Source organism: Ochotona curzoniae, unplaced genomic scaffold (genome assembly GCF_017591425.1).
Source record: "Ochotona curzoniae isolate NIBS_2020 unplaced genomic scaffold, NIBS_Ocur_1.0 contig_2688, whole genome shotgun sequence".
Lineage (NCBI taxonomy): Eukaryota > Metazoa > Chordata > Mammalia > Lagomorpha > Ochotonidae > Ochotona > Ochotona curzoniae.
This window is the reverse complement of record NW_024465553.1, coordinates 116741-139458: the sequence shown is the minus strand read 5'-3', so window position 1 is coordinate 139458 and position 22718 is coordinate 116741. Positions and strand designations below refer to the sequence as shown.

Sequence of the window (22718 nt, the reverse complement as noted above, 5' to 3'; positions counted from 1 at the left end):
GCTGTTGTCTGTGTCTTCCCTGTGTTGAGTGTTCCTTTGTGTGCAGAAGCATCTTAGTTTGAGGGACTCTCTGCTGTCTAGTTTAGTGTTGGTGGCCCGTGCTTTTGTAGTCTCAGCCATGCCTGCATCTGGACGTGTTTTCTGTGTTCCCTCCTGGTGGTCTCCACGTTCGGGTGCTCTGTAGATCTTGGATCCAGTGGAGTTGTTCTTTGTATGGGATGGGAATTGTGGAATGCTGGTTCCTGTCCCGTGTGCATGTGTGTGTGTGTTGAGTGTGTGTGCCCGTGCTTGCTATGATGTTCCTTGAAGAGTCTGTCCTCCTGCCCGGTGGCATTGGGCATCTTTGCCAACACTCAGTGTCTGTTGGCATGTGGATTGCTTTCTGGGGTTTGAGTGCAGGGTGGTGTTAGGTACGGTGCCAACACTCAGTGTCTGTTGGTGTGGATTTCTGTCAGGGTGCAGGGTGGCACTGGGCACATGGGCCAGTGTTTGTTGGTGTGTGTTTTTCTATCTGGTTGCGGTGTCTGCTGGAAGGACTCAGTGACTGCTCCCTTGCTGCTACCTCTTTGTTTTGATTTTGGCAGCTCTGTAGTTTGTCTTAACATTGGGTATTGCTGCGCCTGCAGCTTTGCTGCTTTGTCCCAGAATGCCTTGCTGTTGGCGGTCACTGTGCTGCCACAGGAATGTGGGGATTATCTTCTCAGAGCCGCGAAGGAAGAAGTTGTGTGTTGATGAGATTGCATTGAATCTGTCAGTCTCGTTATGTAACAGGGCTACTTTCACAGCAAATTCTTCTGATCCATGAACATGGGAAGTGACTCCTCTTTTTGAGTCTTCTTCATTGTTTTCACTCGTGTCTTGTCATTTTCACTGTAGGAGTCTTTTACGTCCTGGTTAAATGTATTCCCAGGATTTTCTTGTTCTCGGTGTTGATGTTGTGAATGCCTGAACAGAGCTGGAGAGGGACGTGAAGTGCAACTGGTGAAGTCAGTAATGAGACAGACACAAGATAGAGACAATGGAAACGGGGCAGGCAGAGGGCAGGCTCCTGTCTCTGCGGAGATGTGATTGCTATAGAAGGCTCGTGGCATAACCTTCTATAGAACTGTGTGGAGAGCCAAGATACAGGATTGATGTGGCACAAGCTTGGTAGCACAACCCCGTTTCATGGTGCCCAGCCACTGCTTCATGATCAGGAAGCAAGAGTGTGACCCCAAAAGAGGATTGATATTGCACACAGTTTTTAGGCCTCACCTCATTTTGTGGTCCCCAGCCACTGCTTCATGATCAGGAGGTAACGGTGTGACCCTCAACAGGGGTCAGTTTGTGGCTGTTTCAAGGACACCCTAAGCACACAGTTTTGTGGCTCAGGCGCATTGCCCCAGAGTGGACCCTTGCCCACAGGGTTTGTCCTTGGTCTCTGGCCCGAGCATTCTGTGATCTTCAGGTTCTTGCGCATAGCAGGAATCAGGTCACTGGGTCTGTCCCTGCTGCTTCCCATGGGCTACATGAGCCGGAAGCAGTGTCAGAATTGGAGCCCGCAATCACACCCAGGCCTGGGATGTTGATTTGGGATGTGGGCTCTTAATTGGTGTGCTATCTGCAGCCCCAGCCCATGGCCTGGACATCCAGTGATCCTTGTGTCCCTCTGTGTCCCATGATTCTCTCACTTGGTCTGTCCCTGTCTCTTTTTTGCTTGCCTCTCTTTCTCCATTGCTGTGTTTGCTGCTTTTCAGTTCTGACCTTTCCTGCGGGGGTGGGGCATCTGCCATCCAGGTGACTAGGCGCCTAGGACTCAGGCTCAATCTTTCTGTGGAATTCAGGCTCAATCTCCAATGCTCTCCTGATGTGGATGCAGGACTTTCCTGGTTGTCTCGCCTCAGTGTGTTCTGGGTTCAGCCTGTGGAGTTGGTCTCTGGAGGGCAGTGATGTGCCCTTCAGTCTGGCCCTGACTGTGGGGAAGGGAGGTGCAGAGTGGAAGTGTGATGACCAGCCGGGTCCTCTGGACCTCTGTGCTGTGGTTCTGTCCCCCAGAGACAGCCTGGCTGAGTTGACTGACTGGGGCACCCCTGGCTGCCTGAGCAGGCCCTGGCAGAAGCTAGGCTGGTCCTGGCAGAGCTGAGCCGTTGGCCAGTGAGCAAGCCCAGGGCTTAGTCACGGTCCAGGCCTCAGTGACCTTGGCAGATCAGGGCTCCGTGAGCAGGCCCAGGAGCTTTGAGCAGGACCAGGGCACTACAATGCACATCAGCACGCATGACCTGGACAGGCAGTGATGTGACCCACGTGGGGATCTGGACCTGTGTGTAGGTATGTGAGGTGAGCCTGCCCACCAGGTCCATGGTCAGGATCCGGCTGTGGTCTGGGACCAGGGTCTGTACCTCGGACCAGAACTGAGTGATCAGATCTGGACCTGAGTTGAGAACTGGAATTACAGAATGTGGAGCTGCACTTGAGGATCTGTCACCGGATTCAGTGCTGTGGACACAATTTATTGATCAGGCCCTGTGTGTTCCTGATGGGGATTCTGTGTATGCAGCGAGGGTCAGCTGTGGTCCCCGGGAACATGTGGGCAAACTCAGGGTCCAGAATTGGAAGCAGAGTCCTGTGGTCAGTAATAGGGTTGAGAGGTGAGGTCACGCCCAGGGGTCAAGGTCAGGACCTGTGACCAGGGCTGGGCCAAGTGACCAGTACCATGTCTCAACGACCTTGACCAGAGTTTGAGCAGACCCTGGTGAAGCATTCCTTTTGGATTCCTCCATGTCAGGTCAGGTCTTGCCCAGCATGTGTGCTCCTCACGTGTTCCTGAGTTGCAGGGCCAGAGCTGCCAGTCTCCTGCCCCACTGCATCCCTGGCCCATCCTCACCCAGACCCGAGCACATTTGATGAAGGAGAGGTTTATTGGACTGGGCATGAGTAGGTGGGTGGGGGTCAGCTGCTTCCTTGTGTCCAGGCTCTGGTTGTGGAGCTGCTGTTCCATCTTGCAAAGTAGGTGCTCCTGAGGGTGGCTAGCGTCCCTGCCCACTTGTTCTGGCAGGTCATTTCCAGAGCTGAGCCGACGTGCTAGAATCTGCAGTGCCTGTCCCTGGGAAATGTCCATTCTGAGCCCAGGCCTATCCAGTGCCTGCCAGGAGTTTCTTGAGGGTCATTCAGTGGTGACAACAGGACATGCTATCCTCGGGTTGTGTGCACCCAGCTCTGTGCACCCTGCCTATGTGTCAATATTGGGGTCCCTCTTTGCTGCCAGGTGTGCCCCGGATGCTGGTCATGGTAAGCGCGGTGCTGTAGAACAGGCTCAGCAGGAAGAGGGTGAGGAGGGTGATGGTGGTGGGCCACAGGCTGTCTCCGGGGGTCTCCTCTTCTAGGCTGTCTGGTGGCAGATCCAGCACCACCCAGGGGATGGGTTCCCGATCACCTGCAAGATACAGAAGGAAGGCCTGCCTGTCTTGCCCAGCCTGGGCCTTGCCATCCCTTTCTGGGTTCCTTGGGGCTACCAGAAGTACTACGGGCTGCTTCTAAGGGTTGAGGACACAAACCGTGGCTCCAGGGTGTTGGGCTTATGCGTGTTGTGCTTTTCCTGCTGCAGGACAGGAGCCAGTGGCCATCCTGGCTGTTCCACAAGATGAGGTTCCCAACTTCTGGATCTTGGCTCAGCCATATTCATGGCTGTACACTGGTACTCTGATCTAGGCCATTGAGGACCTGACACCCCCTGGCAGTCTGAGTGTGAGGTTCAGTGTGTGAGGACTGGGTGGGTGTTTCCCAGGGAGTGTGGCCAGTGAGGCCAGGGAGGGCCACGTTACAGGCCTAGAGCTGGCCCAGGGTCCTAGGCATTGCTGTCTTCAGTTACATGGGAGCTGAGTCTGTGTGTCTGACAGAGTTTCATCATTCATGTGAATGTATCTGTCTATAATTTCTCAACCTATTTTCTATTTGTCCATCTGCCTATGCACTCACCATGAAAGCTGTTAGAGCTGTACCTACCCATCCATCCATTGACAAGCTCTCCAGACATCTATCCATTACCAATCCTCCAACCCAACCATCTAGTCATCTGAGCATCCACCTTTCCATCTAATCTATCCAATCACAAGCCTGTTCACTTATCCTTACATCTATCCATCCATCCCCATCCATTCCTCCCTCCATCCATCCCTTCATTCATCAGTCCATCTCCATCTATCCATCCATCCATCCATCCCCCATCTACCCATCCATCTATCCATCTATCCATCCTTCCATCCATCATCCATCCATCCATTGTTTTGATGTTACAATCCATCTATGTTTCTGCTTGCTCTGCATCTATTAATTCTCCCTGTTCCCACTTATCAGAGAGTTGCTCCTGTGGGCCAGTTCCTGGCCACATGGGAGGCTGGGCATTGCTGTGGGGGACACATCCCCATTTGGTCTGTCTCTTCCCCCATGGCCCTTGGTGACCTGACCCTTGGGACAAGTGGCTGGGGCATGTATGGAGTTTCTCATTTCTGGGCTCTGAGAAAGGAGGCTGGGTGAGTGTGATCCCCAGGGTGGCCTCAGAGGCACCATGGACAATGGCAGGGGGCCCATCTCTCTCTTGTGGAAGTCCTGGTTCCAGGTGTGCCTGCATGGGTTGTAGGTTTGCTCCCCTAATGCCCTGTGGGCACCAAGCAGGGCCGAGGCCATGGAGGAGCCTGAGTGAGTTGTGTGGTCTCTTGCCCTGCCCACAGCCTCTGGTTTGCCTCACATTCAGGTAGATACAGGGATTGAAGCTTGAAGTATGGGGGCTTTTAGGGAGCAGGGGCTGTGTGCGGCTGATTTGTGGAATTGGTTGGCATGCTGTGTAAGGCTGGACATACAGGGCCACCCCAGTGGGCCAGGAGAGTTTTTAGGAACTGTCTGAGGACATGGACAGGGAGGCCCTTTGCCTTCCTAGAGCTGGGAGTGGGCCGTAAATGTCTGATAAACACAGGGCTGCGTGTGTAGGTGTGAGCCCATGTGAGCACCTGTTCTCAAGTGCTTGGTGTAGCTGTGGGGCTGGGAGTGGTACATCCCCAGGGGTGTCAAAGCTGTCATGTAGTTCTGGGCATTTCTCAGCCTGGGTTGACCCTCAAACTGCTCTGTGACATGCTTGGTGCCCATCCTCAGCACATGTGGATAAAGCCCTTTGTTCCCTTGCCACCCCTCCCATGCCTCTATATCAGAGGTGGCTCACTAAGGGACAATGGCCATGTCCCTGCAACCCAAGAACTCCCTGAGGTGCCGCTTTGTTCGGGCCCTGCCTTGAGCTATGCTTGCCTGGCCACAGATCCAACCCAGCTCAGCCTCAGCTGGCATGGGTGCATACCCCTCACGGACGCTAGGTGCACTCAAACAGGCTGGTTCACACTCCCACAGGCACACCCACACTGGCTGGTTCATACTCCCACAGCCACACCCAAAAACTGGTTCACACTCCCACAGGCACACCCGCACAGGCTCACTCACAGCTCATACTTACTGTCTCACACATGCACTCTTGTCCTCTCACACTCACACAGCTTGCTGGGGGGCTTGGTGAGGTGCCTGAGGCCCCCACAAGCTCCTGGCCTGGGGTGATCTCTCCCTCCCCAACCCTGTGGCTGCAGCCCCTGAGGGAGACAGTCAGGCACAAGGACCCGCAGGGCTGCTGGGGCCAGCACACAGTTTATTCAGGGCAGGGCAGGCAGGCGGCTCAGTAGCAGACACTTTCCACGTCTGCCACGACCACAGACACATTGACGTGGGTGGGTTTACCCGACAGACGGTCGATGGTCTTCTCGGTGAAGTTCTCGGGCAGGCCCTCGTGGCCCACCACGCAGGAGAAGTTGTCCCCGTTGTTCCAATCCACGACCGAGACGCGCAGCAGGCTGGTCACGGCGAAGGTGCTGGAACTCTGGTTGGGTTCTGGCAGGGGCTTAAACACCAGGAAGTCGTCATCAGGCAGCACCTGTCCCTGGTGCAGCCAGTAGATGAGCACGTCCTTGGGGCTGAAGCCGCGCACCAGGCAGGTCAGTGTCACCAGCTCGTTCAGGGCCAGCTCTTCTGATGGTGGCGGTAGCAGGTGCACCTGGGGTGGGATGACATTCCCTGGGAGGGGACAGAGGTGTCAGGGATGCGTGCAGGACAGGACTGGGCCTCCGGGTCCCTCTGAGGATGTGTGTAGAGCCTCAGTCCAGGGCTGTAGGGAGGAGGTGGGCAGGGTAGTGGGGCAGCTGGCAGCGTCTGGGGGTGTGTGTGTCTTTGCTCACCTGTGTCTTTGCTGATGGTGTCAGTCAGTGAGCCCTCTATCTCAGGGTGTTGGACAGTGCATGTGAAGGTCTTCCCCTCTTTCCAGAGTTCTGCACAGCCGGACAGCACGCTGGACACACTGTAGCAGCCGCAGGAGTCCTCCTGGGCACTAAGCAGCACAGGTGTCTTCCCTGTGTTGGGTGACCAGGTGAAGACGGCATCATCGGGGTTCTTCAAGCCTTTCAGGGTGCAGGTGATGCTGGCTTCTGAGTTGAGGAGCAGGTCTTTGATGCTTGGCCGCTGCAGGAAGATGTTGGGCTTGCAGGAGGGGCAGGGGCAGATCGTGGTTGTTGGAGGTGGAGTTGTTATAGGTGTACAAGTTTCTTAAATAGAAAGGGACAGGAGTGTCAGTGTGCGCCTCCTCTCTGTTCCTTCCCAGCCTGCCCACCCTCTCTGCTCTGTTCTGTGGTTTCCAACAAAGCAACCCACCCTGAGCCTCAGTGTCCCTGCCCCATCCCCAGCCTGTCCTCTGACCTTTGCAGGACACGGACACCTGCTTGATGTATTTGTTGTGGTCCACGGTGCAGGACACATCATATGGGCACTGGTTTTTTGGCAGGCTCAGCTGGCTGCATGAGGTGTACAGGCTCCCAGATACAGCAGGTGGGAAATTAATCTCATTCCCACTGACGTTCCAGCTCACACTCAGAGGGCCCACAGGGAAGTAGCCCCGGATCAGGACGCCGACGACCACGGTCTCTGACTGAGGATCAGAGAGGCTCAGCGGGAAGATGCTCGGGTTGGTTGCAGAAGCTGGAACACAGGACAACTGTGAGACCACCGGCTATCACATGGCTGCACCCCCGTGAGCCCCTGAGGTCAGGGCCCTGCCGCTATCTGCAGTGGAACCCTGGACCAGGGTGGCTAAGGATGAGCCCAGGTCACAGAGCAGTGTGACCGTGAACCCGGGGCCTGGCACTGTCTGTCAACTCCTGCCGTCTGGTGACTCCCACCTTGCTTCTTAGTCCCATGTTGCTCCAGCCTGGCTTTGTCATGGAGCCATCACAGGTCCTTGGCTCCCAGGGTCCCTGGCCCCCTGGGTGCACAGCCAAGCTCCTCCCAAGTTTTGTGGCCAGGATATGTGAAGGGACAGAGCAGCCTGGACATGGTGAAGGCCGAGGAGAGCTGAGAGTCTGCCTACCTGTGTCCTTTCCTCCCATATCTGATCAGGGTCCCTGCCCACTTCAGCCTGGACCCCACACCCAGCCTCCCCACCTGCCATCATCAGCCATGGACATCCTCAGGCCACATGTCCTGGAGGACAGCCTAGGGCAGCTCCTGCCAGGAACCTGAATGTGGCTCTGAGATGACAGACGGGGTCTGAGATGTAGGCTGTGCCCCTAAGGAAGACAGCAGTGCCTGGCTGCCAGGGGTTCTGGGTTCCAGGTGAATTCAGCCCAGGAAGCTCAGCTGAGCCCAAGCGTAGGGTGGCCATCCCAGAGAGTTCAATACATTCTTTTAACCTCAAACAGCCCAGATCATTCCAGCACAGATCTGCCCTGCATAACACATGAGTCACTCAGCTCAACTCAACTCAGCTCAGCACAGCTCCACCTAGAACAGTACAACACAGGCCAGCAGAGTCCAGTCCCTCACAGTACAGTACAGCCCAGTAAAGCTCAGCCTAGGACCACTGAGCCCAGTACAGTATAGTGCAGCCCAGCAAAGTCCAGTAGAGCCCAACAAAGCTCAGTACAACCTATCCCAGCCCAACAGAGCTCAGCTCAGCCCACTACAGCCCAGCAAAGCTCAGCCCAGTTCAGTCCAGCGCAGCCCAGCCCAGCCCTGCAGAGTCCAGCTCAGCCCAGCCCAGCCCTGCAGAGTCCAGCTCAGCCCAGCCCAGCCCTGCACAGCACAATACAGCCCAGCAAAGCCCAGCAAATCCCAGCCCAGCCCAGCCCAGCAGAGCCCAGCAAAGCCCATCCCAGCCCAGCACACTCAGCAAAGCATAGCACAGCACAGCACAGCCCAGTCCGACAGAGCCCAGCCGAGCCCCAGCCGAGCCTAGCCGAGCCCAGCTGAGCCCAGCCCAGCTGAGCCCAGCTGAGCCCAGCCCAGTCCAGCCCAGCCCAGTCCAGTCCAGCCCAGCCCAGCTGAGCCCAGCTCAGCCCAGCCCATCAAAGCCCATCAAAGCCCAGCTTAGCCAAGCCGGACTAGCAAAACCCAGCCAAGCCCAAATAGCTCTACCCATCCCAGCCCATCCCAGCCCATCCCAGCCCACCCTAGCATACCACAGCATAGCATACCCCAGCTAGTGAAGCCCAAGACAGCTCAATCTAGCTCAGCTCACCCTGCCCAGCTCAGTTCAGCCCAGGGCAGCCCAGCCAGTCAGCTCAAACAAGCACATCCCAGCTCAGCTCAGTCCTGTTCTGCCCAGTTCAACCCAGCTCAGCCCAGCTCAGTTCCACTCAGCTCAGCGCTGCCCAGCTAGTCCAGAAAAACCTTGTTCTGCTTAGCTCAGCCCAGCTCAGCCATGTTCGGCCCAGCTCAGCTAGGGCAGCCAGCACAGTTCAACCCAGCTCAGCTCTGCTCAGCCCTGCCCAGGTCAGCCAGGCTCAGTCCAGCTCAGCTCAACACAGCTCTGCCCAATTCAGCCCTGTTCTCAACTCAGTGCAGCCCAGCCCAGCCAAGGTCAGGCCAGCTCAGCATAGCTCAGCTAACCCCTACTCTGCTCAGTTCTGCCCGGCCAACCCAGTTCAGTTCAGCCCAGCTCAGCTTAGCTCTACTCATTCTAGATCAACATGACTCAATCCATCATTACCTATCCCAGCTCAGCCCATCCAGCTCAGCCTTCTCCTCAGCCCAGCCTAGCCAGTGCAGTTCAGCCCAGCTCAGCTCAATTATATACACCCCAGCTCACCCAGCTCATCCCAGCCCAGCTCAGCCCAGTCCAGCCTAGCCAGGCTCAGCCCAGTTTAACCCAGCTCAGACCAGCCAGCAGGCTCAGCTTAGCCTGGCAGTCAGCACAGCACAACTCTGTTCTGCCCAGCCTAGCCCAGCCTGATCATCTGGGCCAGCTCAGCTCAGTCAGCCACTTGAGTTGAGCTGGGCACAGCTCAGTCCTCTAGTCAAGTTTATCTCAAGTCAGCTAAGCCCAGCCCTACTCAGCCCAGTCAACCTAGCTTAATCCAGTTCAACCCAGTTTAGTCCAGCCTAGCCCAGCTCAGCTAAGCCAGCCCAATTTAGTCCATCCCAGCCTGATCAACTAGCAGCTCAGCTCAGTCAGCCACGTGAGCCGAGCTGGGCACAGCTCAGTCCTTTAGTCAAGTTTATCTCAAGCCAGCTCAGCTCAGCCTAGTCCAGCAAACAGAGCCAGCTTGGTTTAGCTGTATTCTGCTCAGCCAGCCCTGCTCAGCCCAGCCTAGCATGTTCTGCCCAGCCCAGCTCAATCTAGATTTGCACCATTCAGGCCTGTTCTAAACAGCTCACCCCAGTCTAGCTCATTTCAATCCAGAATCGCGGTTTCAGCTCAGCCCGCCTCAGCCATGTGAGTACAGCTGGGCTCAGTTCAGTCCATCTGGCTGTGGCCGTCCCTCAGTGTCCCCAAGTCCCCCCCTCGTCTGTCTCAGCACAGCCCAAGTCTCATGTCAGCTGGCAGGGCTCCTGTCACCAGGACCAGTGACTCTGCTTGTCCTAACTGAGCTCTGCTTGCTGGACTAGGCTGATCACCAAGCCCAGCTGGACCCAGCCTGCTCAGTTTGTGGCAGTGTCCTTCCTGGGGGCCTGGGTGCTGGCTGTGCTCTCTCGTCCTTCCCCTCTCTGTCCATGCCTGTTCCTCCTCCACCCCAGGATGCTCAGGTCCAGCGTGGCTGAGACTCTGCATGTGTGGTGGCTGAGACCCTGGAGGACTCACCTGTCTAGGGTGGTGGAGCATCCCCCATGGTGAGGTGCAGGCTGACTGTGCTGTGTGTCCATGTCAGTGTCAGATTCGTCATTGCTGCCCTGGCTGCTGGATGCAGAGGGGCTGAGTGCAGAGGGAGCTGGGCCTGTCCAGCTCCTCGGGAAAGCTGTGCGGCTGTCCTGGCTCTTAGCCATTGGTGGGTGGGCTGGATGAGAAGTGCAGGTTGGGGAGGGGCTGGATGACTGTCTGTGGTCCCCAAGATGGGGTCACTCACCACTTCCTGCTGGTGTGGCAGAAGCTGTTGCTTGCTTCCACATCATGTCTGGTCTGTGGTCTGGCTGTGGTGGGGACAGGTGTGTGGCCTGGGTGGTGTGATCTCAGGGGTCACAGTGGGGTCATGGCTCCATGTGGCCAGGCCCAGGAGAGTGCTGTGGGCTGAGATGCAGGGAAAGAGACCCCAGGTGACACCAAGGCTCAGAGAGGCTGGGGCAGGGATGGAGATGGAGAGGGAGGCCAGGGGTGGCCCCTGGGCATGGCAGGGCCACTGTTTCCAGCAGCATTTAGAATGTAGGTGCAGAGATCCAGCTGGGAACCACGCCTGAGGTGGACAGGGAGTTCCTGGGCCAGCGTCCTGCCCCTCCAGAGCTGGCTTCTTTGCCTGTGGTTTTCTGGGATATGACACAGGACTCTGGCTGCTGTGACCTGGAGTCCGCACTCGCAGTTTCTTGAACCCACTGACAGGCAGGACGGGATTGGGCAGCCTCCGGGCCATGCTGACCTCGTTTTTCCCTCATTCTCTCAGTTCTCAGGGCTCCAGCTGCCCTCCCATCCCCCACTGCTGCTCAGCTGCAAGGCAGGTTCTGGCCTTCTCCTGGGCCCTCCATAGATACCTGTGCCCATGTCTACCCACCTTAGTGGACGCCTCATTTCCTGTCCCCTCTTGGAGCCTGTGCCCATGTACCCCTAATCCCAACTGCCCACCAATGGACACCTGTGCCTCATTGTCTGTCCCCTCCATGCAAACGTTGCCTGTGTTTCCCCTTCCGACTGTCGCCTCTGTCTCATTCTGTGCTCCCCACAACCCTGGAAGTCTGTGCCCCATTCTGTGTCTCATTCTGTGCTCCCCGCCCCAATGGAAACCTGTCTCATGTTCTTCCTTTGTGGCCTACCAGTTGAGCGTTCAGCCCCTTGTGCTCTCGTGGGCACCCGTGGGTACCAGGGGTGCCGCCATGTTTCTGGAATAGCCCATGGTATCCCCAGGCATTGGGCCTTGTGTTCTTCTTGCTGACACCCCCACCCTGGGCTGCAGGGGCCATGGCTCTGACCCTTGGGAATCACCCCTGGTCCTCACCTTGATGACTCTCTAAGAGCTGAACCCCAGGCCAGGATATGGCTTGGGGAGGGGGCTGCCTGGGACCCCATCACTGTCAGTAGCACAGACAGGAATGTAAGGCCCCAGGAGCTGTCCCCTGCTCCCAGACACAATGGCCTGATGCATTAATGTGTCCCTCCGTGCCCTGTACCCAGGCCCGGTACACAGGGCTCCAGTGAGGAGAGCTCATGGTCTGTGTGGGTGTCATGGCAGGAGGCTCCTGGGCCTCGGCTGCCAAGAACCTGGACCAGAAGGGCTGAGCCCCAGGGCATGCCCCCGAGGTTGGTGTGAGGCCTGGGGCTGCCCTCCTAAAGCCATGTGCGTGTGTGTGCACATGTGTGGGTATGAGGGTGTGAACGTTTTCTAGTGGGCCTGTGTGTGGGTGGCAGTGGTGGCCTGGGAGTATTCCTGAGGCTGTGTGCATGTCTGTGTGTGTGTGTGTGTGAGAGAGAGAGAGAGAGGGGTAGCAATCATGGCCTGGGGCCTCGCAGGGCCTGGGACTGCCCTCCCAGGCTGTGTGCATATGTGTGTGTGTGTGTGTGTGTGTGTGTGTGTGTGTGTGTGTGTGTGTGGTTGGTGTGGGGCCTGGGGCCTCGCAGGGCCTGGGACTGCCCTCCTGAGGCTGTGTGCATGTGCGTGTGGTTGTGGATGTGAAGGTCTGACCGTGTCTGTTTGTGTGTCCTAGTGGGCCTGTGTGGGGTTGGCTGTGGTGACCCGGAACCTGGTATGGCCTGGTAGGGTTTGTGGAGGGTTAAGGTCATGTGGTGGTGGCGTGACTGCTGACCAAGCATTTGACTAGGGAGCCCACTTGCGACTTTGGCCCTGGGAGACAGCCTTGCACAGTCAGGGCCCCTGCTGTGGTGTCACATTGACCAGGATCCTCTGAGGGCCAGACCCCATCCAAGAATGACACCTGCCCATTGGGACAGAACACCTAGGACCAAGCTGATGGTTACTGCGGTTACAGGAAGTGGGTGGACACCACAGTGACCTCAGCCAGAGATCTGGCATGCCCCGAAGGTACGGGCCAATGATGGACAAAGGCCAACATTCCCTATCCTATCTGGACCCAAGCAGGGCTGATGTCAGCACCCACGTCAGGGGGTATAAAACCTTTGTCTCCACTACCCAGCTTGTGTTTCCCACTTGTGGTCCTCTCCTCTCCTGTTCTTTCCTGCACCGCACGGGAAAGGCCCAGGGACGGACTTCTCTTTGCATAATAAAGGCCTGTTTGTACTTGGCTGGTATTTTCTTTCTCAGGTGATCAGCAAAGCTAACCAAGCAACTCAGTGGCCAGTCCAGGACATGGCCTGGTACCCTCACTCCCAACCAATTCAGCTCCCATAAAATACTGGCACCCACTCTTACATATGGTCAGGGCACACACACTCACACAGTCAGAACAGACACACACACTGTTAGGGATATACATACACACAGTCAGGACACACACAGTCACACACTGTCAGAGATACACATACACAGGACACACACACACACATGGTCAGGGCACACACACTGACATGTGGTCATGGCACACACACAGAGTCAGGGATACACACACATGGTTGGGACACACACACTCACACACAAAGTCAGGGCACACACACATGGTCAGCAGATACACATGCACATGGTCAGGGCCACATGCACTTTCTCATATGCATACTGGCAGGATCACATGCACACTCGGGTGTGCTGATGGCAGAGCCCATAGGAAGCCACCTGGAGCATGTCCTGGGTAGCTGTTGGGTCTCTGCTGCCTGTTTCCTCAGCCCATACACTAGCTGGGGCTGCTTGGTGGGTGTGGGACTGGCTAGTTGTATTCAGACACACAGTGGGGATTGGGCTGTGTCCCTACCTTGGTGACTGGCAGCTGAGTTCCTGGTACCTCTTGCACCCCTGTGGCTAAAAGTCTAGTAGGGGTGTGGCACTGGGCTGCAGACCAGCAGGGGATGTAGGCCGAGCTAGAAACCCCTCAGTGTCCTGGCCCAGGCAGGTCTGCATCCTTAGTTCCACCCCATTGCAGTCACAGGCACTCCCCAAAGCACACTAGGGACTAACAGTCCAGAGGGGTGCAGACATGGTGGGGAAGGCTGGGAGCAGGGATGCTGGAGCTGAGTGCAAGGGATTGGACCAGGGCAGGCAGACACAGGATAGGGCTGAACTGGGCAGGCAGGGCTGGGCAGGGCAGGACTGAGCTGGCCTTGATTAGGCTGTGCTGTGTTGGGTTGTTGTTATGCTGTGCTGTATTGGACAGGACTGGGCAGGGCGGGGCAGGGTAGGGCAGGCAGGCAGGGCTGGAGTAGGCTGTGCTATGTTGGGTTGTTGCTATGCTGTGCTGTGCTGTGTTGGATAGGACTGGGTAGGACTGGGCAGGACTGGGCAGGGCAAAGTAATTCTAAATAATTTTGGGTTAGAATTCTATAATTCTATAGATATTTCTTAATTTGGAACTGCCAATGCTATAAGAGATGTGACATCATGGAAAGTTGAAGTTAAACTTGTATTTAACTGTCCTATATGATGGGATTATAGTCTGATGTTAATGTTGATCCTTTCATTGTTTCTGTGCTTTTCAACTGATGTATGTTACAATTTTTGTGCAGCTCAGGGGAGCTTCATGTGTTCTGTTGCCTTTATCAGTTAATTGTTCATAAATCTTCAACTGAAGTGCTCAGATCTAATATCTCCTCTCACAATTCGTTCACATCTAAGCTCTGAAGCTCAAGTATTCACGTTGGGGTTTCCAACTGAACCCTGACATGCAAGCTTGGGAGGAATCTTAACTGCCTTATGTTTTGCTGTCTAGACTTCAACAAAGAGAAGCCTCAAAGCGCCAGGTAGTACTGCAGACACCTGCTGGCTTTTGTCTTCTACCAGGGACCTCTAGATCGACCCCTGAAGACCCTGCTCTGTTGTCTCGTCTTTGCAGCACGAAGCAGCCAGAGTGGTCATCACCCTCATCCCTAGCAGCAGTTTGGGTCCATTCTTCTGGGGAAAGAATGTGAGGAGATGGGATACAGTTTAGCGTCATTTGAAAAACCATGGCAATGTCACTGCTGAAACTGTGTGATCACAGACTTCTGTTTCTGAAACTTTTGAAAAACAACTAAAGGAAATTTCAGGGACTTATTCACGAGAAAACTTTGCCAATGACATTTCTGTCTTAAATCCCTTTAATAGTTAGCTACTTTTGCACTAAGTCTTATTTGCTTATATTGCTTTTCTGTAGTCTGGAGGTGAGTTTTGTGAATCCAAATCAGAACCCATCATTGACGTGCAAAGTAATGCTGCAAAATGAAAAAGACAGGGTGATCTGAAGGAGCTGAGTGTGGGCCAGAGGTTTACCATAAGCCAAGAACACTTGGCGTGATGGTTTCTGTTGGAGCAACCAAGGCCCAATGCTGTCGCTCCTTCCTATCTGTCTCTGGTTGTTAGAAGGCCCCCGCCCCCACCCCGCCCAGGCTATTTCCTCTCTCCCGTTATTCAGGTTGGCTATGTTGCCCTTCCCTTTTGGCTTTCTTCAAGTTTAAGTAACACAGGAAAGCCAACACTAGAGGCTCTTAGTTCCACCCAAGAGTGACTAACAGAAGCTTGTATAACCTCGCCTTTGTAACAAGAGCTTTGACACCCCAGCTTTTTGGGATATAAAAGTCTATATGTACTTAGACAAAGGACGTAATTCTGAAAGCATGGATGATGGCAGCAGTGCAGTTTAATAAAATCAGTTCTCTATTAAGCATCTTCTCGTTGTCTGTTCAATCAATCCTGACAGGCAGGGCTGGGCTGGGCAGGGCAGGGTTGGGCAGGTCTGGGCAGGGCAGGGTTGGGCAGGGCTGGGCAGGGCAGGACTGGGCAGGGCTGGGCTGGACGTGGCAGGGCTAACCTAGGCAGTGCTGAGCTAAGTAGGGCAGTGCTGGACTGGGCAGGGCTGGGCAGGGCAGGGTTGGGCAGGGCTGGGCAGGGCAGAGTTGGGCAGGGCTGGGCAGGGCAGGACTGGGCAGGGCTGGGCAGGGCTGGGCAGGGCTGGGCAGGGCTAACCTAGGCAGTGCTGAGCTAAGTAGGGCAGAGCTGGACTGGGCAGGGCTGGGCAGGGCTGGGCAGGGCAGGGCAGGACTGGGCAGGGCTAGGCAGGGCTGGATTGGGCAGGGTTGGGCTGTGCATGGCAGGGCTGACCTAGGCAGTGCTGAGCTAGGCAGGACTGGGCTGGACAGGCTGGGCTGGGCAGGACTGGGCTGGGCTGAGCTTGTCTAGGCTGGGCATGGCAGGGCCGGACAGGGCTTGGCCTCACACATTCCTGTGCCTTGGTCCAGGGGCTGAGCTGGAGCTGGTGGATGGCTCTGGTGCACTTGCCATCAAGTGATGGCGGTCTCTGTGTTCCCCTACTGCCACGGGCAGGGCAGGGGCTTTAGGGAGCTGGAGATACAGGAGCATGGCCCGAACCGTCCCTGTAGGCTGCTGCAGGCCTGACTTAGGCCCCCAGATGGAGGATGTTGGAGTAGTCATGGGAGGCGGCAGGCAATTCCGGCATCACTGCAGCCAAGACCCATTTCACCTAGGGGGAGGATGGTATGAGGTTGGCTCTGCAGCCGCGACCAGCTCCCATGCCGCCCTTGGCCACACCCACCTTGATGAGCAGGACGCTGGCAATGCAGCTGGTGCTTAGCAGAAAAAGGGTGGCAAAGACACAGGTGCTGGTCCATAGCCCGTCCAGCTCCTCGCTCTCGGGCCCCTCTGTACACAGGTTCTGGAGGTCCAGCTCTGGGGGGTCCACCAGTCAGTCAGCTGCCAGGTGAGGAGAGGCATCACTCCCAGGGCTTCCCAGGACCACTAGCCAGCCAGGGACAGATGGCTCAAGTTCCCTGTGGCCAAAGGGTAGCCATTCCCGTCCTTGGCCCTCTCCTGCCCTGGGGGCAGGTCTGGGCTGACTTCTAGTGTCAGAAATCCTGCATTTTCTTTCCTTCCATTTTTCATAATCGCTCTCCTGGCTGCTGGTCACCTCTGCCCAGTTGAGGCCAGCATAGCTGTCACAGCGTCCCTCATGACACCCTCTGTCCACAGCCCATCTACACAGCTGTCACAGCACCTCTCAGGACACCCTCTGTCCACAGCCCATCTACACAGCTGTCACAGCACCTCTCAGGACACCCTCTGTCCACAGCCCATCTACACAGCTGTCACAGCACCTCTCAGGACACCCTCTGTCCACAGCCCATCTACACAGCTGTCACAGCGCCCCTCAGGACACCCTCTGTCCACAGCCCATCTACACAGCTGTCACAGCGCCCCTCAGGACACCCTTTGTCCAGTCCTCATGCTGCCCTTCCTGTCTGGGGCCTCTTTAAGTGCACACGGAGGCCACCTTCACAGCCAGTGACTGAGGGCCCCTACACATTGGTCATGGCCTGTGGACTCAGGGCCCAGCCTGAGAGTCCAGAGTGGCCCACACATGGCCTACTCTGAGCTGACCTGCCCTGGTACCCTCCTGCTCCTACCCTGGTACTGGTTGCGTTTTTGGTTCCCAGAGATGCAGGCTGGCCATGGTCCTTACCTGAGGTCTGACCCAGTACCAGTGTCAGTGCTGGCTGGGGTGTGAAGATGAGCCTGTCTGCAGATCAGAAGTGCTGGCTGGATGTAGTATGTGCTGCTCCTCCCTGGTAGAGCTGTGGGTAGGGCTGAGAGCCTGACGCATGGCTTTCCCTTGGTCCTACAAGCCGAGGGGTGCTGTGCAGGGAGCCTGGGCGTGTGCTGTGAGCCAGATGTGTACATGATGTGGCCCGCCCAAGTCCACTCCAGAATGAGCCCCTTTGTGCAGCCAGCTCCTGGCTTGTGCTTGGTGGAGAGTAGAATGGGTGTGTGTGCATGTCAGGAGTGCATGCATCTGACTATGAATGTGCATGTGTGTGAGTGTGCATGCCAGAGCATGTGTGTTCACATCTGTGGACATGTGCGTCCTCGTGCATGTGTACATGTGTATACATGCAGTGTGTGGCTGTGTCCCATGTTCAACTCTGCATCACACTGACAGGGAGAGGCTGCCAGCTCTTGTGTACACACAGGTGCGGCCAGCATGCCTGTGCCTGAGCGCAGCCTCACAGCTGCTCCTGCCCACAGGGTGGAGGCCAGGGCTGATGGCCCGGGAGGGCCCCTTTGTTGAGGGGTGAGCCCTGAAAGAGGCAGGCTGAGCTCCATCTGACGCCCACCAGTCCATCTCCCTGGGGTTCGCTCTTCTGCGCCGACACCCAACCCCCCAAGAACAGGCACCTAAGGGCCTGAACAACAATACTGGAGTGTTTATTGGGCTGTCTGCAGTGAGCTCACTGCAGCAGAAGGGTCTGGCCAGCCCTTGGCTTTTGCCCCAGCTGGACGGGGCCCCGGTGAGGGAGCAGGCTCAATTACCGGGCTGCCTGGACACGGTTCGCTCCAGGATCCTGGTGCCGGGCAGTGCCTCATGCACCACCTGGCATGTGAACTCGTTCCCCTGCTGCCAGTCGGTCCGGCTGACCTCCAGGCGGCTGAAGATGAAGTAGGTTTTGTTGAAGCTGCTGGTCAGGAGGGGCTCAGTGGTTCTGAACTGGCTACTGGGCACTGGCTGCCCGTTGAGAAGCCACTGCACTGAGATGTCCTCCGGGAAAAAGTTCTGGATCAGACAGGTGAGAGTGAGCAGGTCCTTGTTCTCTTGCTGCTCTTCGGGTGGCATGAACAGGTGTACCTCGGGGGGAGCACGCCCACCTGTGGACAGTCCAAGTCAGCGCGAGTCCTTCCCTGCCCCTGGCCTGCCCACCTGCCCGGCCGGGGACTCACCCAAGCCCTTGGAAATGGACCGCACGATGGCCGTCGGCAGGTGGGGATGTGTCACGGTGCACGTGTAGGTCTCGCCTTCTATCCAGTCCTGGGCATCCACTGGCAGGGTGGACGTGATGCTGACCGTGGCATTGAACTGCTTCTTGGCCTTCCAGGGGTCGGGGTTCACAGGCTCCCCGCTTTCCCGGGACCAGACCAGGCTCACGCCCTCCTCGCTGGCCAAGTCCACCACCAGACAGGTGAGCTTGGGTGACTTGCGGACGTACAGGTCGAGGGGGCTAGGGGAGCTCAGGTAGGTGCTCACGCCGCGGGGTTCGTAAGCTGTGGTGGGAGGGGTTGTGTGAGACCCTGTCCACCCCTCCTCTCAGGGCCCCAGGGTGTCTGGGCAGCATGCCTCACCTGTGCACTCCCGGGCATGGGCCTCAAAGAGCTCGCCTTGGTAGGCGACCCTACAGGTGTAGGTGTGCTGTGATGCCCATTCGCCTTGGGTGACATTGAGCTCGCTGTAGGTGGATGCCAACTTGCCTTCCTGCTTGGGTGGTGCCATGGAGGAGAACAAGTTGGAGGCTTTCTGTCCGTCCACCAGCCAGGTGACCTCAATGTGTCCTGGGGTGTAGCCAGAGATGAGGCACAGGAGCTGGATGGCATAAGTCGCTTTCTCCCGAGGGTCGCAGGAGGAGTGGAGGAGCCTTACTGTGGGCGGCGTGAAGGTAGCCCTGCATGCTGTGGATGGGAGGGGCAGAGCTGTGAGCTAGCCAGGTCCCAAGCACACCAGGCATGCTTGGCTGTCCGCCCCTTAGGTGCTCACCTCGGAAAGTCTTGTTGGTGTGGGTTGTGGTTGGAGCATGCACCACGTGGCAGGTAAACATCTGCTTAGCCCAGGCACCCATGGCAGTTACCTGGCTGACAGTGGTGGAGAGGCCTGAGTCCAGGGTGGCAGCTGGCAAAGTCATTTCGGTGTGGTTCAGGGTACCTGTGTCCCAGGCCACTTCCACTGGTCCTGGGAAGAAGCCCTTGACAAGGCAGCCCAATGTCACTTTGGCTGCCATGGCAGCTGACCCTCTGCAGCATGAAGTCAAGGGGTAGACAGAGGGAGCCTGGGCAGAGACTGGGGGTGGGGAAGAGAAAAGGCTGGGTCAGCATGGGGGGCCTTGGCAGGGATGAGGGGAAGAGGGCTGGGTCAGCATGGGGGGCCTTGGCAGGGACTAGGTAACAGGGCCCTACCCCAGCCTAGCTCAGCTCAGCTGGCTTAGGAGCGTGGTCTTCATGCTGGCCTCTGCTGCTTTCCATGCTGTGGGGCCACAAGACCCCTACATGCCCTCTCAAGCTGTTGCTGAGTCAGACTGGGTTCCTAGGGATACTAGCTCTGGGGGCTCTTAGGAGTGGCGGTGGCAGATCCCCCTGCCTTGTCCAGGCCCCTTGGACCCCTTCCCCTAACCCACTGCTGCTTGCTGAGGCTCTGTTGCCAAGCACCTGGTCTTAATTTCTTTTTTCTGGACTTCCACAGAACTCTCTCCGGAGAGGGTCCCCGCAGCCCTGCCACTGTGCCCTGTCCAGTTCTGTCCCCTCGCTCTGCATTCAATGGCTCTTGTCAGGAAGTATACAGCCGTGATCATGACTGGATGGGATCTGGGGCCCAGCTAATGAGGCAGAGATATGGGCTATAGCATCCAGATATGAGGTGCAGCAATACCTGGTTCAACTGAGCCAGCTGCACCTGTCGGCTTAGCTCAAGGTCAATCAATTCAGCCCTGCTGCACACAAGCAGGGTAAACCTGCCCAGGTTATCTCAACTTCACTCAGATTTATTTATTTATTTATTTATTTTAAAATCTCATCTGGACACCACTTCCTGCTGAGCTAAGCCCACCCCAGAAACCGTACCCTTAGGAGAAACCAGCCGTCTACAGAGCGAATTCTAGTACTTTTCATTCAGGTGAGTCAGTTAGGCCAGTCCAGCACAGCCCAGCCCAGCCCAGCCCAGCCCAGCCCAGATAAGACCAGTCTAGCCCAGCACAGCTCAGCTCAGCCCAGCTCAGCCCAGCTCAGCCTGATATAGCCAAGCCCTGCCCAACTCAGCCCTGCCTGGCCCAGCTCAGCCCAGCTCAAGCCAACCCAGTAAAGGGGTAGAGGTCAGCCCAGCCCAGCCCAGCCCAGCCCAGCCCAGCCCAGCCCTGCCCTGCCCTGCCCTGTCAGCACAGCATAGCCCAGCCCAGCCAAGCCCGACCCATCTAGGCCAGCTCAGACCAACTCACTGCAGTCAGACAGCCCAGTCCAGCTCAGCCCTGGTTTGCCCAACTCAATTCAGCTCATTTTAGCCCAGCCTAGCTCAACCCAGCCCAACCCAATCTAGCACAGCTCAGCCCTGCCCAGTCCTGCCCATCTTTGCCCATCCCATCCCAGCCCAGCTCATGCCAGCCCAGCTAAGCCCAGCCCAGTTAAGCCCAGCTAAGCCCAGCCCATTCCAGCCCAGATAATGTCAATCCAGCCCAGTCCAGCCCAGTCCAGCCCAGCCCAGCCCAGCTCAGCTCAGCTCAGCTCAGCTCAGCTCAGCTCAGCTCAGCTCAGCTCAATGCAGCCTTGCCCAGCCTAGCCCAGCCCAGCCCAGCTCAGCCTAGCAGCCCAATCCTGCCTGACACAGCTCTGCCTGACCCAGCCCTGCCTGGCCCAGCCCAACTCACCTCATTCCTGCTCAGCTAAGCCTTGCCCATCCCACCCCTGCCCGCCCAGCCCAGTTAAGCCCAGCTCAGCCAAGTTCATTTCTGCTCAGCCCAGCCAAGCTCAGTTCAACTTAGCCCAGCTCAGTCCTGTTCTGCCCAACTCAGTTCAGCTCATTTTAGCCCGGCCTAGTTTACTTCAGCCCAGTCAAGCCAAACCCATCCCAACTAACCCCAGATCTCCTCTAGGCCAATCCAATTCAGCTCAGCTCAGCTCAGCCCAGTCTTGTCTAGCCCTGTCCAGCCCAATCCAGCCTAGTGCAACCCAGCTGAGCCCAGCTGAGCCCAGCTCAGCCAAGCCTAGCTCAGCCAAGCCCAGCCCTGCCCTGCTCTGCCCTGCCTAGCTCAGCCCAGCTTTGTTCAGTCCAGCCCAGCCCAGCCCAGCCAGCCCTGTCTTGCTTTGCCCTTCCCAGCTCAGCTCAGCTTAGCTCAGTCCAGTCTAGCCCAGCTCGGCCCAGTCCAGCCCTGGCCTGCCTAGCTCAGCCAAGCCCAGCCCTGCCCTCCTCTGCCCTGCCTAGCTCAGCTTAGCTTTGTTCAGTCCAGCCCAGCCCAGCTCGGCCCAGCCCTGCTCAGCTCAGCTTTGCTCAGCCCAGCCCAGCCTAGCACAGTCCAGCTCAGTCCAGCCCAGCAAAGCCCAGCCCAGCCCAGCTCAGCCTGGCCCTGCCAAGCCCAGCCCAGGCCTGCCAAGTCCAGCCCAGCCCAGGCCTGCCCTTCCCAGCTCAGCCAAGCCCAACTCTGCCCTGCCCTGCCCTTCCCAGCTCAGCTTTGCTCATTCCAGCCCAACTCAGCCCAGCCTAGTATAGCCCAGTCCAGCCTGGAACAGCTCAGTTCTGCCCAGCTCAGCACAGCCAACTCAGCTCAGCCAAACATTGTCTACAGCAGTTGAGGGCAGCTCATTCCAGGTTAATCCAGCCCAGCTCAGCCCAGCCTAGCCCAGCTCTGCCCAACTCAGCCCAGCCTAGTCCAGCTCTGCCCAGCTCAGGCCGGCTTCGTCCAGGTGGGACAGCCCAGCTGTATCACCAGTAGCGCAGGGCAACTCCTTGCTGTCACCGGTGTCCAGGCCTGGCTGGTTAGAGTTTATTCTCACCCAGCCTGGGGCTCCGAGCTGTGTCTGCTGTGCCCTTGGTGGGCCTGGCCCGGCCCTGTCTGTGCCTGGTGGTATCCGTGGCCCCATGCTCTCCAGGGCAGTCTGAGGCTGTGTGTAGCTGTGTGCAGGAAAGGGACAGTCGAAGGATGCTCAGTGACCAAGGGCAGTGCAGGACGCGCTCTGAATCAGGGTTCAGGCATGCTGTTAGGACTCCCCACAATCTTGGGTGCCTGAGGACTAAGTCCCACCCAGTGCCTGTGGCCAGCAGTCCTGTCTGGTCTGCCCGCGCTGGTCCCTGCCAATCTTAGGTGTGTGACTCTCCAATTGTCCTTGTTATTTTTATGCCTAGGTGCTGGCTTTGGGGGAGGGGAGTTGTGCCTCTGTGCCCTCAGCTAAACTGAGGGTGGAAACCCCCCGGAAGTCATCTGCTCTCTCTTCTTGGGAAGTCGGTGGAGGACCGCAGGGCGTTGGGGGGAGGGGCTGTCCTGCTTCAGGCTCTGACCCAGCACATGCAGGTATGGCAGTGGCAGGACCGGCCGTGGCTGTCGACTGTGCCCAGGCCTGGTGAAGGAGGCCCTGCTCTCTGCTGGGCTGTGGCACAGCACAGTG

General features: G+C 57.3%; 2 gene segments (V, D, J or C); both read right to left on the bottom strand.

The window, feature by feature from the left end:
• Positions 1-2878: 2878 nt before the first annotated feature.
• Positions 2879-10200, bottom strand: LOC121153192. The segment is given in 6 exon segments: positions 2879-3412; positions 5752-6084; positions 6246-6608; positions 6760-7038; positions 9146-9180; positions 10139-10200. Coding segments are annotated over 6 exon segments (1269 nt in total).
• A 5772-nt stretch (positions 10201-15972) lies between these two features.
• Positions 15973-19258, bottom strand: LOC121153191. The segment is given in 6 exon segments: positions 15973-16056; positions 16129-16262; positions 17901-18233; positions 18306-18626; positions 18705-19028; positions 19114-19258. Coding segments are annotated over 6 exon segments (1341 nt in total).
• Positions 19259-22718: the final 3460 nt, after the last annotated feature.